A 17827-nucleotide genomic window follows, 5' to 3' on the forward strand; every position below is an offset into this window, starting at 1 on the left:
GCCATAACAATTCCTTGGCTATTTCTTCCCACATTATTTACTATTTACATGATTCACATAATATGCTTGTGTTGCAAATGCATTAGAATGTATGCCATGTATATACCAAACTAGGTTTGTACAGGTGTGTTGAAAATGTAGTTTATAAAGTATTTGTGCTAAAATGTAACCACACCATGCCCAACTGGAATAGAACAGACATGTGCATGCACTATTGTAGCCGTTTAAATGTATATACTTTAACAGTGGAAACTGGAATACAGGAGGTTAACGCCAGTCTAGTAAATTTTAGAAAAATAGCTGAAATTAAATTACTTCATAGTCTAGACCGGAGATGCACAGTCGGTGTTGAGAGGCTTTTTGTATTGTCTTGGAAGTGTTGTATTGTTTTATGACTTCCAGCATTTGTCAAAGATCTGAGGAAAAGCCATCTTCTGTGTATTTTTACAGGTAGATGCTAAATTCTACCATTGCCATCAGTGGTTGTTTTGGGCCTGGGCACTAGAAGTCAGATGGCAAGAAATGATGTCATTCTGCAAGCTAGCCCAGCAGTGATATTTCAGACATTAATTTGAGAACTTGGAACGTGTCTTGGAAAAATTGCAAGTTGGCCCAGGTGAATGTGTGTCTTTAAAAAACAAACTCAAAAAAAGAAACCCTTCTGATTTCAAAGTATGGTACTTTGGAGCCTCAGGGACTCAACAAAGAATGTAATTGAAAGTATGTCATTTGAATTGTATGATTAATTGATTAATTGTTTTGTGTAATATGCTGTATATAAGCAAACAGTATTTTGTAGTGTTTTTACTCTTGGAAGGCTGTGTAAGCCGAGGCGCTAAGTGTTTCATTAAATTCGCCTACTACTTGGATCGGGGGTGTTGGTATTTTATCATTTTGTTTTTTTAAGTTGTATTTGTTATTAATTTGAGAACTCTCTGAGAGGGAAAGACTGCATTCTGTATTCTGACTGACTGTGGTCTCTCTATGCTCTTAAGGGAAATTGTACTTGATGCAGAGAGCTATATGTGGAAATACTGTGTGTGCCTGTTAACCTCTCAGTGAGCATGGCCCCTGGTGCCAGTGGTGAGGATTGAGGCTCCTTGATTACTGGTCCCAGTTTTGGGGTGTGACAGCACTCCTCCTTATCCTTGGGCTTGGATCTGCGGGAGATTTTGTAGAGTCCTTATCCTTTACCCTCTCTTCTCAGACTTCATATCCTTTCCCTTGACAAGAAAAGAAGCTGAAGCAGCCAAAGGTTGCAGAAGGCTTTTCAAAACAAGCTTGGATGTCCAATAAGCCAGGGCACTCGGACAGTAAACACCTTATCATGCATGTCTTGTGGGAGTAGTTTGTGTCCGCATGAAACTGATTTTTTTAAACCTGAAGCTGACTTATCTGTACTGCAGGGGATTCCAACTTGACAAAGACACAGAGCAGAAAAATGTAACAAAATAATTGTAGCAATTAAAACCACAAGATTAATGAAGAGTAAAGCCAATAAAGATTTTTTTTTATAAAATGGAATAGGAAAAGGAAGCGGTAAAAACACCAAAGAGCGAAAGTACCTAATCTGTCTAACCCTAGAAAATACACCTGAGAAACACTAAGCTAAAACAAGCACAAAAAAATTTAGCATTAAGAACGCAGAGGAGGCTGAAAGGAATTACAAAGTGGATGACGATTCTTTTGCAATGACTAATGACATCTGGAGAGAGTCAGAGCAGGGAGTTGTGGGTCAAGGAGGTAGAGCTCCAGGACTGAAGATTCTGAAAGTGCTGGCATATGATCCTAGTTGAATTCAATAACTGCACAGGTTAAGAAGGTTGGAAGAAGACAACATGGATCTGTTATGGTACGTATAAAACTTCTATTTCGAGATTAATGACAGGGAAGCCACTTCTGTCAGAGTTTACATGTTTTTGTTTTATCAGGTGTTCTAAAAAAATGCAGATCAATGTATTATGATATATTAAAGATTGTATAAGACCTGGGATTATTACATGTTTGATAACAGATACTGTATGTTGTGTAATTGTGACAGTAAAGACAACCCTGGAGCACATAATTGTTGGAGTGTATAGACCACCAAAGTCAAGTGCTGTTGACGTAGAGGAATTTATAAATTTTTTGAAATACGTACAGGAGGGAAAAATAATCATGACTGGGGGACTTAAATTTACCAGAAGCCCACTGGAATATATTGATACACACTGTACATTTTCTTAATATCGGTGAATGTTCAGAAAGAATTGCTTCAGAAAAGAAAAAAAAAAAAAAAAGACCTACCAGGGAACAGAACATACTGAAGATTGTGTTCCTAAGGACGTGACTTGTTAATTTTATGTCACGTTTTTCCAGCATTCATGTGCAGTGATCATGGGGCTGTAAAGGCACAGTAGTGCAGCGGTTAACGTTGTCACCTCACAGTAAGAGGTTCTCCGGTTCATTTTCCATCTGGAGTGCCTTCTCTGCGGAATCTGCATATCCTCCCTTTGTTCACATGGATTTCCTCCAGGTGCTCCATTTACTTCCCACATTCCAAAAACGTGCTACCGGAGCGTTTTTCCACGGGCTGTAGCTGAAAATAGGCTCTTTCCTAGTCGGACTTTCCCAGTCAACAAATGTTAAATAAATAAATTACTGGTAGATAATTCTGCAAAGCTGAAATCTAAACCAATGCACAAAAGATTCATAACAGAATATATGGAAACAAAGCAGACACTGTGTAAAAGAAATTGAAGCAGCATGTTCAGTGGAGAATTGCAGAAGGAATGTGGCACATTTTGAAATGTAAATTATTTGAATGCAACACATCAAAACAATGTTTAAAGTAATCTTCTGATGAGATCATAGTGCAGCATTTGAGATGAGCTCTGCAATGCTTTTTTATACATGTCTACAGTTACAAATTTGGACTTTCTTTAATAAAAAACTTTGTAAACTTTTTATTAAGACCAAATATATTTTGCATTTACTACTGTGATGTTACATTCTGATAACATGTGTTGTGTCCGTAGACTTTAATGAGTAACCTTCGCATATGCAAGGATAAGCCCATTAAAGTTTATGGATACACCACACATTTTGTCCTACACTGAAGCCACTTAGGTTAAAGTCTGTTGTTTTTCCTCTGACACCCTTGTCATCATCAGCATCCCTTTTTCTACATGTGGTTTAAGTGTCACGTCAATGTCACCATCTCTCTGGATTGAATACCACTGTCCTGCCTTCTTTGCAACTCATGCCTGACTGTTGCAGGTCTTTTCTTATGCAATCCATCCACCTCTTTAGTGTTCATTCTCATTTTCTCTTGCCTTCTTCCTGTCTGTCCCAAATCATCTTTACTAGATTGTCTTCCTCTTTTTTTGCACATGTGCCTGAACCACAGTACTCTGATCTCTTTGACCATCTCTGCAGTTGGAGCTACTTTGCCTTCTGCTCTAATGTCCTCATTTCTATGTCTGTTCCACAGTTTGCATCTAAAGCTGACAAATATCAGACCCCTTTGGAATGACACAAGTAGCTAAGCCACTTATTAAAGTCAGTCATTTTCTGTTGGTATTGTGGCATCATCCTTGGAGATAGTGGAATGTTGCTCAGTGCTAGGCTCTTGTCTGTGATGCGTACATACTGCGAGCTCAATTATGTCTCTCTTCATATAGCCCAAGGAGGTATGCCTCTGGTCATTTATATGCTCATGGACTATGAATGAGTCATACTAGTACTTGGGGTTTAGGGACCTGAGTGGTCCCGGACAACCAACTAACTGTAACCTTCTCCTTATCCAGCCTGGTGACAGGGACATCCGTGTGTCTCACAAAGGAGTCTCCTGTGACCAAAGTATCGGGTTATGTGATGTTACTCCTTATGGGCTTTGTAGTTGAGACACAATGATATGTGAATTTGTGTTGTGCTGGGAGTTGTCTTCTTTGTGTGCATGCAGAGTTTGAGAACTGCATCTGAGTCCTTTGTGATTTGGATAAGTTACATGTGAGCATCGCATAGGTGGGTCTGTGTGTCTTTCCCTTTGTAAGTGGGATGAGTGTTGTGCGTCTGTTGTTGAATACCTGCTTGGCGTTTTTTGTGTCTGTATGCGAGGGTCTTGCCTCCAGTGACATTGTGTAATTGCATTTCTTACATACTGTATTAGTTTGTTTCAGAATTAAGTCGTGGTCTGTGTACTTAAGGCAGTTGCTACATTGCCTCAGGATGCCCATGTCCACCAAGCTAGATGTACAGATAGCAGGAAAATGCCTATCCATGGTTGCATGTCCTTAATATGTGCTTTACAAGGGAAAAGAATGGAGGACTGTTTGCAACTGGACAAGGGATGGGTTTTTACTTTGTGTAATCTACAGTTAACCTATCTAGCTGTGCTGTCCAGCACACAAACCAATTGCTGTTTGAGCAGCAATAGTTCTGAGTAATTTAATAATATAATTTAGAGCTAACTAAATGTGGCAATGCTGCTCAAGTTACTCATTGAGTACCGTGGGACTGTGGAAAATTTCAGTGGTAGTTTTTGCAGGGGAAGTACAACTTTTAGTGATTGTGTATGTAAAGGGCACCACTTACTGCTGCTGCATAAAAAGAAGTGTCAAGCAAATGCAAGGCTTACATACAAGCAAAAAAAATTTTTTTTTAAACTAGGTATGCCCACAGGCCACTCAGGTAACCATATTGTAAACTTTACACAAGCAATTCCCAGCTCAGATAGGTGAAATTAGCCTTCTCCTGCCACAAGAGTGCAGACCTTTACCCTGTTAATGTAAAATTACTGGATGTTAAGTTGTCACTGGTAAGTTGTTCACATTTGTGATATTTAAGCCGAGTTTAAACTAATTTTTGATAGTTTAATCTGTCTCTTTTAATTTTTAGTCAGTCAATTTTCCTATCCCATCATTAATTTAATTTAATTTGGTGTGTTGTTTAGGCACCATGTCTTCAGCCAGAGAGTCCTGGTAGCTGTACCCTCGTCGGCTGGAGCCGTGGGAGGGAGCATTGACATCTCTGCCACTTCTCTTGCTACAGGACCCAGAGATCCTCCGGATACTGACTTTGATGAGTCAGAGGGATCCCCTAGATCCCCTCTGAGGATGTCTCCTTCTCAGACATCCTAGAACTTCTGAAACAGAGGGAAACTGGCCCACCAACAATCCCTCTGAGGATGAGTCAGTATACCTAGAGGCGTTTGGATCTCGGCCCTCCGACAGCTCCTGACTCTGTAGAGCCAGTCCCTAGGAGGCCTTCTAAATTTATCACTGCCCCTAGTGACAAACAATTCCTTACCAAAGGTGTCCCTGCTGATGCCATGGTGGTGGCTGCGGTCCATCCTCCTAATAAGGACTCTAGGACCATGGATAGCGGATGTTTTCCTCATGAATTATCTTTGTCACTTCACCAGACTCCAGAGATATCCTCAAGGAGCTGGGAGAAGTAGTTCAGGATCCTGCAGGGGCCCAAGCAGCTAGGAACCCTCAATTCCATTGCTAACTCCTCCATGCGGCTAATATCTTATGCTGCGGATGGACGCAGGCACAGGTGTGGCTCTTAGATGCCAAGCCTGGATGCGGCTATGTGATTTTGCGGATCCCTTTAAGGCGTCCTTCACAAATTCTCCCTTTGATGGGTCAGCTTTGTTTTGCCCTCAGGTGAAGGAGACCTTGACCAGGTGTGACAAGACTCTTTCTGCTGTTGGAGTCCGTTTTCCACCTTCTAGGCCTTATCCCAAAGGACAGAAGGGTGGAAATCCCAAGGAGGATTCACGTGGTCAGTTTACCCCTAGAGGCAGAGGGGTAACAACAACAGACGCCGCTCTAGAGGCAGAGGGGTCCAAGAACCAGGGCAACAGGGAGTCTCTTCCTGAGAAGCCTTTTCAGCATCCCTGAGGTGTTGCCCGGCTGTCCCTCCTTGGAGGCAGTCGAAGATTATCACTGTACCCAGAAGCCTGGCATTCCCTCACTCAAGACAGATGGGTACAGTCGATCATATCCAAGGGTTACATAATTCCTTCGAGGAAAGTCCCTTCCCTCAAGTTCCCTTCCAGATGTACCACCCGGTCTAAGGGACATTGCAGAGTTAGAAATCGCAAAACTACTGCAAAAGAGCCATTCAGCCAGTTACAGTAGACCATTCAGAGCCGGAATCTACTCAAGGTTCTTTTAGACTGGAGACCAATATTGGATCTCAGCAGACTCAACAAGTCTGTCAGGAAGACAAGATTCGAATGGTCACTCTTCAGTCAATTCTACCCTTCTTACAGAAGGACAACTGGATGTGCTCAATAGATCTTCAGGATGCGTACTATCACATCAAAATTCACAGACGCTCCAGGAGATTTCTCCGCTTCGGCTGGGGTCCAGTCATTTCCAGTTCAGAGCCCTGCCCTTTGGTCTCACTACAGCCCCCAGAGTGTTCACCAAATGCATGGCAGTGGTCACGGCTCACCTGAGACGTCAAGGATTCCAGGTGTTCACTTCGACACTGGCTCCTGTCAGCCACCACCAGGCATCAGCTTATACAAGCCAGGGATTACACAATAGACCTTTGTTCTCATTTGGGCATCTCAGTCAACTTGAAAAGTCATCCTTATCGCCCCAGTCTATTACCTTCATAGGCGCAAACTTAAACACTGTTCGGATGTCAGCTACCCTTACAGAACAAAGAGTTTCAGACATTCAGACTCATGTCAGGATCATTCTGGCCAGCAAGAAAGTACAGGCCAGAATGGTTCTAAAGGTATTAGGTCTCATGGCTGCGGCCATCACTCTTCTTCCCTGGCTCGATTCTACATGCGCCTCCTTCAGTGGATGCTGTTCACACAGTGGTCATACCAGCAGCTCCCAATGCGTCACCAGATTCTGGTGACACAAACATGCAAAGAACATCTTGCTTGGTGGATCACATCGTCTCAGGTTCACCAAGGCAGATGCTTTGTACCTCCGTCCCCGATAGCCACTGTCACCACGGATGCCTCCCTGATCGGGTGGGGGGGTCATTATCAGGGCAGGATGGTTCATGGACGTGGCAACCGTTCGAGTACCATCTGCACATAAATGTCCTGGAGATGAGAGCAGTGCTTTTAACGTTGCAAGCCCTCAGCGACTTTCTTCCAGACAGTCCACACAGACAACATGTCTGTAGTTTGGTATATCAACAAACAGGGTGGAACCAAGTCCTACCCCTTGTGTCGAGAAGCTCAGACTATGGCAATGGGCGATCTCCTCTCATCGGTTTCTGGTAGCAACGCATATCCCTGGCAAAACCAACATTATAGCGGACAGATTGAGCAGAGCTATTCTCATGCCTCACGGGTGGTCTCTCAAGCAATCCATAGCGGAAGAGATTTTTCTGGAATGGGGTCGTCCATGTTGCGATCTTTTTGCTACTCCCCAAAACAGCAAATGTCCAGACTTCTTCAGCCTCTTCCCTCTATCAGGCCATCTCCCCAGAGACGCTCTGACCCAGGATTGGCCCCAGGGACTTCTTTATGCCTTCCTCCATTTCCTCTGATCCCTCAGGTGATCCAGAAAGCTACCGCTTTGAGAGCCAAATTGATTCTCATTGCCCCTTACTGGCCTCGACAAGTTTGGTTCCCGTTCCTCCATCATCACCTTTTGGTGCAGCCGTGGCATCTGGACCCAGTGCCAAATCTACTGATTCACCAATCCGGTCAGCTGCACCGATCAATCCCTTCTCTCAACCTCACAGCATGGTTGCTCCACTTCCTTCCCTAGCCAGGCTTCCTTTGATCTCTAACCCAGTTAGAGATATCATAGTAGCTTCACTAAAATCCTCTACCAGGAGGATTTACGAGCAAATGGAACGTTTCTCTTATTGGGCTAAGGCCCAAAATATTGATCCTTTTACTGCCCCTGTTCAGGCAGTTCTGGACTTTTTAGCAGAGATTTTTCATGCAGGCTCCTCTTCTTCCACAGTCAGAGTTCAGTTGGCTGCTATTTCTAATTTTCATGTTGGGATAGCAGATCATAATATTATGTCCCATAGGCTCTGCAGGGCCTTCTTGAAAGGAATTTTCCTACTAAAGCCTCCAATCAGGAATCCTCCTCCTCAGTGGGATCTAAATTTAGTGCTGACATCCTTGATTCTTCCCCTTCGAGCCAGCTGTTTCTTGTTCCCTGAAATATCTTTCTTGGAAAACTTTATTCCTAGTGGCTATTACATCTGCCAGGAGGGTGTCTGAACTTCATGCTCTTCGGTTCGACCCCCTATTTGATTTTTCACAAAGACAGAGTATCTTTGAGAACTAATCCATCATTTTTACCTAAGGTCGCTCAAAAACAATCTGAATCAATCCATTGATCTCCTGTATTTTTTCCTAACTATTCAGATAGAGCTGAACAAAAGCTACATTATCTTGACGTCCACCGTCAGCTTAGATATTATTTGGACAGAACAAAAAATTTAGGAAATCTGATCAACTTTTGTTTCCTATGCGGATAATAAAAAGGCCTTCCTGTTTCTAAAGTGACTTTGTCCAGATGGCTTTCTTCGGTCATCACTGAAATTTATACGATCAGGGGAAAACAGCTGTGCTCAAAACCTAAAGCACATTCAACTAGGAGTTTAGCTACTTCTACAGCTTTTCAAGCTAGACTGCCTTTGGACACTATTTGTGCAGCGCCACTTGGGCCACTCCTCACACTTTTGTTTCCCATTACAAATTGGACTTGGCCTCCAGGGACAGAGCCAGTTTTGGCTCTACAGTCCTCAAGAGTTTGTTCCATTGAGCCACCCAGGATAGAGGTGCTAGGACGCGGTCCCATCAAGCAAGAATGAAGGCGAGATTGACAACTTAACATTAAGAAGTTATGTACCTACCATAACGTTCCATGTTAGTTGTCTTCTCGCCTTCTTTCTTGCGACCCTCCCTCCTTCCCCCTGGCCTGGACAGACCTTGTATAAGAAACTATTATGCTAAAGACCATTCAACCTGGTCCTTTTTCCATCTGTAAGTTTCTTCTTCCTTTGGGAAGTATTTTTATGCTTGGTGTTATTGCCCTTTTGTCAACAAACGAGATCTGGGTACTTCCTGCCTTGCATCATGGGATATGGGGCTGCCTCGAGCTGGTAAAAGGAGTTCTCGAGCTAAAGCCAAGTGCCGAGTCGGAGCCGAGGGATCGGCTCCGAACCCATCAAGCAAGAAAGAAGGCGAGAGAAGACAACTAACATGGAACGTTATGGTAGGTACATAACTTCTTATTTGGAGCCAAAGTGCTAGGGAACCACATTATTAGATGCCTAAAAGCACTGTAAACAGTAGACACAGTGTATTTAGAGTACTACAAATGCAGAACAGCAGCCCTTATAGCAGTGGGAAAATGTAACTTAAAACTCTAAACACATGCTGGGATAACAGTAAATAGCACATTCATCTTTAAGAATGCAATGAAAACAAGCAATGCAAGTGGAAAATAATACTTAATTTCAATTTTCTTGCCAAGGATGACTTTGCATTGCAAGCAAAATTTCTCGAACTCTCCCGCAGTGACACCAAGTGATACGTAGCTCTGAATAACTAAATGATGAACATGATTTTCTGTAACAGTGTAATAGCTATAAATAAAAAATCTGTGCTGTAATGTAGTTTATATAGATTTTGGCCTTTGATAGGGTCATATACAAAACACTAATAAGTTCATTAGAACAACTATGTATTGATGTAATCTTTAAGATAGCAGCATGACTTGTAAGTAGGACATGGCAATTATCATACAGCAGTTGGACAGGTGAAATTCTAGATTACAATAGGATGTCCCATAGGGCTCTGTCCTAGGCCCATATGTGTTTAGGTTATATATTTCAGATCAGTTTTTTTCTCCTGTGGAATTCTGCAGTCTGTATACAAATGACTTGAAAATGGGTAAAATGATTACATGTGTTACAGATAGGGCATGTCTGCAAAAGAGCTTGTCTAAATTGATCGTTTGGGCACAGGAAAATATACAGATAAATACACCAACAACTACGCATAAGAGATTTGAGAATCGTACATTTAAAATTTATATTTAATACAGCACACAATGATTGTAACTATAGATTCATTTAAGGACTTTGGTATATGGTAAAGATCCAGCTTGAGTTTTTCTATTCATATCACCCAGTTTAATGACAGTTCGAAAATTGTAGGTTGTATAAAAAGATTTATAAAGTCTAGGAAATCAGAAATGATGAAATCATTGCAAGTTACATTAGGCCCAAACTAGAGTATTGAATAGCAATATGGAAACCTTAAGAAAAACATAAGGAAATTAGAAAGAGTCTAGCAGAAACACACCACGAGAATCCGTGGATGTGAAACTTTAAGTTATTCTGAAAGACTAAAATGTCTGAACTTGTGCAGTGTTTCATATAGATATTTAAGACGAGACTTTACTTGGGTAAATAGAGCATTTATTGACTACCTCTGAGGATGTTTGTGTTCTCAAAAAGTTGTAGAGATGTACTGACTGGTTCTCTGAGAGAATAGCTGATGATGGGAATAGATTAGCAAAGTATATTAATGTAGATGTTTTCAAGAACAACTTAAGATGCTTTTTATGGGAATGACTGTTATGGTATATTGGCAGGCTAGAAGCGCATTATTGCCTGAGCTTCAAATATTTGTCTGTCTGTATGTATTTACAGAGAATACCTGAGGAGAAGAGTTTCACAGTATCTTAAAATGTTCTTTGTTAAAAGAGCCAGTCAGCATGTTTTTGAGATGTGAGATAAAACTGAAGTATCCAGAGGAATCTCATGCAGATGCCAGAATAACCTGGAGACTTCACACAAGCACTATGAGGAGATGGAGTTCAAACCCTGAACCCCAGAAGTAGAGGAAGCAGCAGTAGTCACTGTGCCATTATTACTTTGAAATGTACTACAGGAGCAGTCCCCTCCCTTCATCACATCTTTGTTGGCCTTTGTTTTTTGCAACTTTGTAGACAGTGCAGCATTCTTTGATTGTAAATAAGTAACATGAACGGATTGTTTCTGTTCAAGAGATGTGTTGTAGTCATTGGGACAGCAGCGTGTCTTATGTTTTGCTTGTTTTTTTTTTCCAAGATGTTTTCCCCCTCTGCCTGCAGGTCATTCAGAATCCTTCCGAGAGAGTTGAGTCCATCCTTTCCCTAGTGGTAGGAAATCCCTAGCTCCACTAAAGGAAGAGACATCCACAGGGGTGGTCAGGCAGACATCTGAGAGTTTGCTAGGATGCTCCCAAAAAGCACAGTGAGTGCAGTTTTGTGCAAGCATTAACCCTACTACAGGGCTGGGGGATTGGCCATCCACATCACTGTTGGCAGTCACAGTATCCTTCCCCTGTGACTGTAGACTTCAGTGCACCTCTAATTAGAGTTGCCATCAAGCAGTGACTTAGTGAACCTTTAACCCAACCCCAGGATGTCCAGTACAATGCCACCCTTCCTCTGAGAACTGTAGCTGTATGTGCCGTACTGTGCTCCACCTTACATTTCAGGATGGGCAAGCATATCATTTTGTACCACCACTGTCAGGAGCCCGAATCACTAATCAAAGTCATGCCACTTGAGCCATAACCAGAGCCTTATTTTTTTTATGCCAACGTCACTGGCTATAACTTTTGTCTGTGACCCTGGAAAGAGCAGTATGGTACTCTTTCACTGTATACAAAGCTGTGTTGTAGTCCATGTACAGCATCACAGACTGTTGTCTTCTGTTGGAAACTGTTATTAAGGGATCCCTTTCCTATGTGAAAAGCTTTTGTAAACATTTCAGCCATTGTCTACTATGTCTTTGCACTGGAAGATAAAAGCATTGAGATCTGATGCTACATAAGACTATGAACTCACAGGATAACAGGTGGTAAAACCAAATATCTGTCTCAATAAAACTGTATTTTAGATAGAAAGTTGAGCAAACTACTGTACCATTGTATGAACAAATTTCATCTCTACATAAAGTTCCGTAGTCTTAAGCTTACAACTTTGTAAGATTTAGATGCTAGCATTTGTTGTTTTGCTTCCCTTGACCATGTGTAATCTTTTTTCTCCACGTTTTTCCTCTTCTCCTGCAGCTGACCTGGACAGGACTTGGTCATAGTGACAGATGTGATGAAGGGGACCTTTGGAAAGTAAGTGATCTTTGAACTGTTATTGCAAAACATCTAGTAATAATGTCTTAACTGTCATGCAGTCATAGGTGTATATAAAATTTACTGATAAAAATCAGGTTCATTCTGACATCATAACTGACATGATAAAATTAAATTGTTGCTGCAGGTAATGCTTCTGTGTAAGACTAGTAGTTTGTGGAAAACACTGTTTTAGAATAGGTGGTTATGAAAGCTGCTAAATCTGGATTTTACAGTTTCTGACGGTGTTTTGTATGTCAGTGCAAGAGTGCCATTTAAAATGAGTGGTCATGCGTGTACATAGTTTAATACTCCTCAGGGTAGAAGAAGGGAAAGACAAATACTTGGCTGTGGTCTTCTTAAGGTGTACTGACTTGGATAAATAAAGGGATGGTTTGGGGCATGGAGTTAAAGTACGTTAGCAAGCTTGATAAAGGAGTGGATTCTAAAAAACACACAAGCGTGTATGTTCACTAAACTGTAGAAGGAATGTACAGATAATGGAAAGATCAGGCAGCTAAACGCTATTAGAATGAAATGGGATAAATGTATATGAAAATAAAAATGTTGAGACCTGGAAAAGTAAAGAACAAGTGAAGGATTACAGCTGTGTATTAAACTGAATTATTAGAAAAGTACATATAGAAAAAAAAAAGAAACCAATACCATGTGCTAGTGGAGTTAAGGAAGTTGTTAAATGTTTGATGTAAAAGAGGAAGAGCAAATCAACAGATATGACTTGAGCAGTCCATCTTTGTTGTTTCCTAGAACCCTGCAGCTCAGCATCTAAAGCTTCCTCATGCTAGCTAGCTTTTCTTTATTTCCCATTTCTGTGCACAGGAGGACCCTCTCCAGTCTCATCTAGTGGCTCTCCCAGGCTACTGTTTATTTTAGGTGGTGATTATGGGTATTTTAGGAGTGCTTTGTTGATGTTCTATAGTTTTTCAGCACCTTTACCCTCCTTGTCAGTTCTAACCTTTTATTCCAAGTTAGTATTTTTGAGTTTTTTCACCTGATATTACCCTCCATCCGTTTTCTTCTTTAGAACTTAAAGTATGTGTTAGTCAGATGTGTTTATTGCTCAGTGTATTCATTTTAAATTTTGGATTTTCAAGATGCCTTCATTAAACTATAGATTTTCTGAATGTACACAGTGCATAGACCACTTTTAACATTAGAATGTTTTCATTCTTTGGTAAGAGTGTTTCATTCATATCTGTCCTTACATAACAGTTAATTATCTGAAGATGCTGCGCCGTTCTGAACTGCAGTGCCAGTCACAGTCATATTTCAGTCTGATTCTGATTCTACCAGTAATTTTTTGAGAGTAGTGCAAAGTTGTTTTTGTCTCATCTTACTTCTAACAGATAATTTCCTTAGCCTTATTAAATTTTAGGTGTTATTCACACTGCAATGGTTTAGAGGGAAGAAACCCTGACTTAACCAGATGAGCTGTCACAGGTCCTGGAGGAAGCTTATTTGGGAAGATGGGAATGAGCCACTGTTGTCAGCCCCACTACACTCTAAAGAGGGAGCTGGTCCTGGCTCACTGCTTGGGTAACACTTATAGGGAGCACTACTCGGAAACCATCCTGGTGCAACTAACCATAGGCAAAACTGCTCTACAAATTGTAGCATGCTACAGGCCACCCTCTCAAACTCAGGAACCCCACACAGCCTTCCTGAAGACACTGGAGGTTATAAATGTATCTCCAAACACCATCATATTGGGTGACATCAACTACCCGAATATAGACTGGGAACATTACTCAAGCCCTAACTTTCTAGCCCAACGGTTCCTGGAGTTCATAAATTCAAATGCCATGGAACAGCTAGTCACTGTTCCCACGAGAGGAAAAAATGTACTAGATCTCATTATCACAAACATGGGGACAAAATGTTCCACACCGGAAGTATATCCCTCATTGGTGAGATCTGATCATAAACTAATCTCACTGGAAATCCACATCCCGCCTCCACCCCAAACAAAAAAGACCACAGTGAAGAAATTCTCTAAAGCAAACTTCACACTACTCAAGACTGGTGTGGTATCCTTCAAGGCCCCTGATCCAGTGGAAACCACAACCCAAGCTGCGGAAGCCCTTACAAATGCCTTCTATGAACACCTCCAGGACTGCATGGATCAGGCAATCCCAAATAAAACCAAGACTCTTTCCACAAAGGGCAAACGTCCAGTCTGGTGGACCCCAGCCATTAACAAACTTTACAATAAGAGGAGAAAGCTATTACATGATAGAACAAAATCCATAAAAGGGAAGTCACCCCTGATCATTATTAGTAAAAAAATACGAGCACTCATAAAATCAACTAAGGCCAATTTTGAGTGAAAATTGCCATGGATTCAAAGGACAATCATAAGGCCTTTTTCAGCTATGTTAGGAACCTGGGTGGAAACTCCCAGATATGCTCAGAATTAGTCCAAATGATACAAAAATCACTGAACCCACAGACATTGCCAACATACTGGCAGACAGGTTCAGTGCAAACTTCACCCCCCTCTCCCTAAAGGAGAGATAACTATCCCAGCGGAGTGTAGCCTCCCAGACATCTCAAATGCGCAGGTGAAAGCTGCTCTCTCTAAAGCTAAAACACAGCATCAATGGGACCGGATGGTGTCCCCAGCTGTGTGCTACACGAGCTAAATGAGGAATTAAACCCGCACATAAGGCAGCTGTTTAATCTCAGCCTTACCACAGGATATGTGCCCAAGGAGTGGCGTACGGCAACTGTGGTCCCACTCCACAAAGGCGGTGCCTCTACGGACCCTGGTAATTACCGCCCCATAAGCTTAACAAGTCTAGTCTGCAAAGCTATGGAGAGGATCTTAATGGAGCTCATAAACAAAGATATAGGGGACTTGCAGACATTGGACCCGACCCAGTTTGGCTTCAAGGGAAGATCATGCCTTTTGAACTTGGTCGACTTCTTCGAAACAGTCACCAAGGCCATTGATGAGGGAAAGGCAGTCCATACAGCCTGCCTTGACCTTGCAAAGGCTTTCGACACAATACCCCACTCAGGTATTGTAGAAAAACTTACCAGCTTAAATGTAAACCCATATGTCACAAGATGGGTTGCAAACTGGCTTAAGGACAGAACCCACAGGGTTAGAGTTGCTGGCGCTATGTCAGACTCCAAGCCGGTCACAAGTGGTGTCCCACAGGGCTCGATCCTTGGCCCCCTATTGTTCGGCATCTACTTCTCAGAAGTACAGGCCAACATGGGAGGACTTTGGCTGACAAAGTTTGCAGACGACTGCAAACTGGGCGCCATAGTGGAAAGTGCATCGGACACGGATATCCTTCAGAAGGGACTCACGGAAACAGATAGATGGTGCCAGAGCCATGGCCTGAAGTTAAACGCCAAAAAATGTATAGTCATACCCTTCGGGAAAAACAAGGTAACCCCAAGCTACCATATAGGTGGCAATCCACTAAGCACAGAAGAGGTTATCAGGGACCTTGGGACCCAGGTTGACAGTGGCCTTTCTTTTGACACTCATGTTGCTAAAGTGGTTAGAAAGACCTTCTACATTGCCCACCTGATCATGAAGGGATTCACATCCAGATCTAGTGAGGTCATTGTTCCCCTGTACTCTTCACTTACCAGACCAATGATCGAGTACAATGCCCCATTCGGGATGTATCTCACCCGACATCTGCAGCAATTGGAGAGACCCCAAAAGTTCCTCACCAAAAGGATAAAGGGACTCCAAAATCTGTCATATGCTGCCAGATTGAAGAAACTCCAGCTCTATTCAGTCACATACCATCTGCTCAGAGGTGACATGTGCCTGACATACAAGGCCATGTCCAACCCGAATTAATGGACATGCTCCACCTCAAAAATCCAAATCCACCAAAACCACTAGAGCAAGCGACTTAAACCTTAGCACGGATATAAATAGGACGTGCTGGAGGGATAGATTTATCACTCAGAGACTCTCTATGCTGTGGAATAAAATCCCGGTCCATGTGAGGCAGAGCACCTCGCTGGCTCTGTTCAAGAGAAATCTTGACCTGTGGATGGGAGATCGTAGGTTTACCCCGGGAATCATCTCTGTGTCACTGCTGGACAGAGGCACAACAAACTAATGGGCACAGTATTTTTTCATATAAGGGGTGGCGTAAGCCACAAAAATTTGGGCTAGGCTTATAAATGCCTTAGGGCAAGATAGCCTAGTATGAACCTATATGTTGCACTCATAGTGCATGAGCCTGTAGAACACATGCTGCCGAGGCTAGGGGCTGGAAAATTTTGTGAATGCTATGACACATGCTCGTTTAAGTAGGGTTGTTTCAGATGGCAACTTATTTAGGGAGGAAGCCAACTTTATGAAACAGCTCTTCAGGGATGGGGAATACCCGCACAAGACGTTGGAAGACCTGTACAAGTGTGTCTTGGATCATAGGGTTACTAAATGTAGGGCCCTAATACGGCATACACTCAATGTTCTTCATGAAGAGCTTGAGGTCAATCAGGAAAATATGACCCAAACTTTCATGGTGGAATACAACAGACATTTTCACTCCTTGAAACAGGCAACGAATAACGACAGGAGCACGGTATTTGTATCCTTCTGCTTGATTGAGCAGCTGGGTGGAGCACCCAAGTTCGTTTACAAGAACAGTAAGACTCTTAAATTTTTATTTGAGCATAACAGGGACTGCATTGATGTTGTAATTAGAAATGCTGGAATGAAATGCTGTGGTACCTGCAGACAGTGATGGTTTATCTTACAAGACACATTTTTTTTCTGTGGCAGGTTACCCCAAACTGTCAACAGTAAGAGGGAACTACAGTTGTGAAACAAAAAGTGTAGTTTGTGGCTTTTTGTTTTTCCTGGCCTGTTTTTCATAATGGTAAGACTATTGGTGTACTGTGAAAAAAAGAATTTACCAGCATTTGTAAGCAATCAAAAAGAAACATACTGTTAATGCTTTATATAAACACTCAGCAGTATGTAAAGATTTTAAGAAATTTGTGTTTACTGTCTTGGAAAAAGTCCCAGTGCCTATCAGAGGAGGAGATTGGGAGCTCCAACTAGAGGAGTGTGAACTTTTTTGCTAACTGCTTTTGAATGCAGGAGTCTCTCCTGGTTTATATTACTTTATTTCTATCAAGCCTACATTGAAAGCTAAAGCTGCAAGTATTTGATTGCACTGAATTAATTTTCATATGTGTATTGATTTATATAGGTTATATATTTGTAATAAGTATCTTTTTACATATATTAGTGTTTTTTACTCATTTAATTGCACTAAGTCACTTTATTTATGGTTGTATTTTTTATGCACTTTTTCAGCACTGTCACTTTAAGTATTTTCATTTTGGTGCCCTTTAGTCTTTAAATACATCTAGGAAGTAGCAGCTTTGTTTCTGAAGAGGTTCCTTTGATCCTGGAATGAAAGCACTAAAACATTAATAAATAAGTTTTACTGTGATAGCTGGGTGGCGTTTTATTGTTTTTTTAGCCGTAAGAAAATAAATCCACCAACTACATTTTAAAATAACCTCTAAGGCAAAATAGGCCATGGAATATATTTGGGTTACATGGCTAGGCTTATAAAGGCACAAGTGCACGTTAGCCTCATATATGTATGTATACACATAGGATTATAGGAGATTACTAGGCTATCAACCCAGAGGTCATTTCATCCCAATGTAATGCCTTAGAAATGTTAGTTAATAACC

At 41.7% G+C, this 17827-nt stretch overlaps 1 protein-coding gene across 1 annotated transcript in view; it reads left to right on the forward strand.

Moving 5' to 3' along the window:
* Positions 1-17827, forward strand: part of APBB1 (amyloid beta precursor protein binding family B member 1) — a gene marked incomplete in the record, with an annotated part of 1507904 nt that overhangs the window by 245991 nt on the left and 1244086 nt on the right. The window contains 1 exon segment of the mRNA XM_044073035.1: positions 12056-12112. Coding sequence (XP_043928970.1) covers positions 12056-12112 — 57 coding nt within the window.

The sequence above is a fragment of the Protopterus annectens genome, chromosome 5.part1, assembly GCF_019279795.1.
Source record: "Protopterus annectens isolate FY-2018-M chromosome 5.part1, PAN1.0, whole genome shotgun sequence".
Classification (NCBI taxonomy): Eukaryota; Metazoa; Chordata; order Ceratodontiformes; family Protopteridae; genus Protopterus; species Protopterus annectens.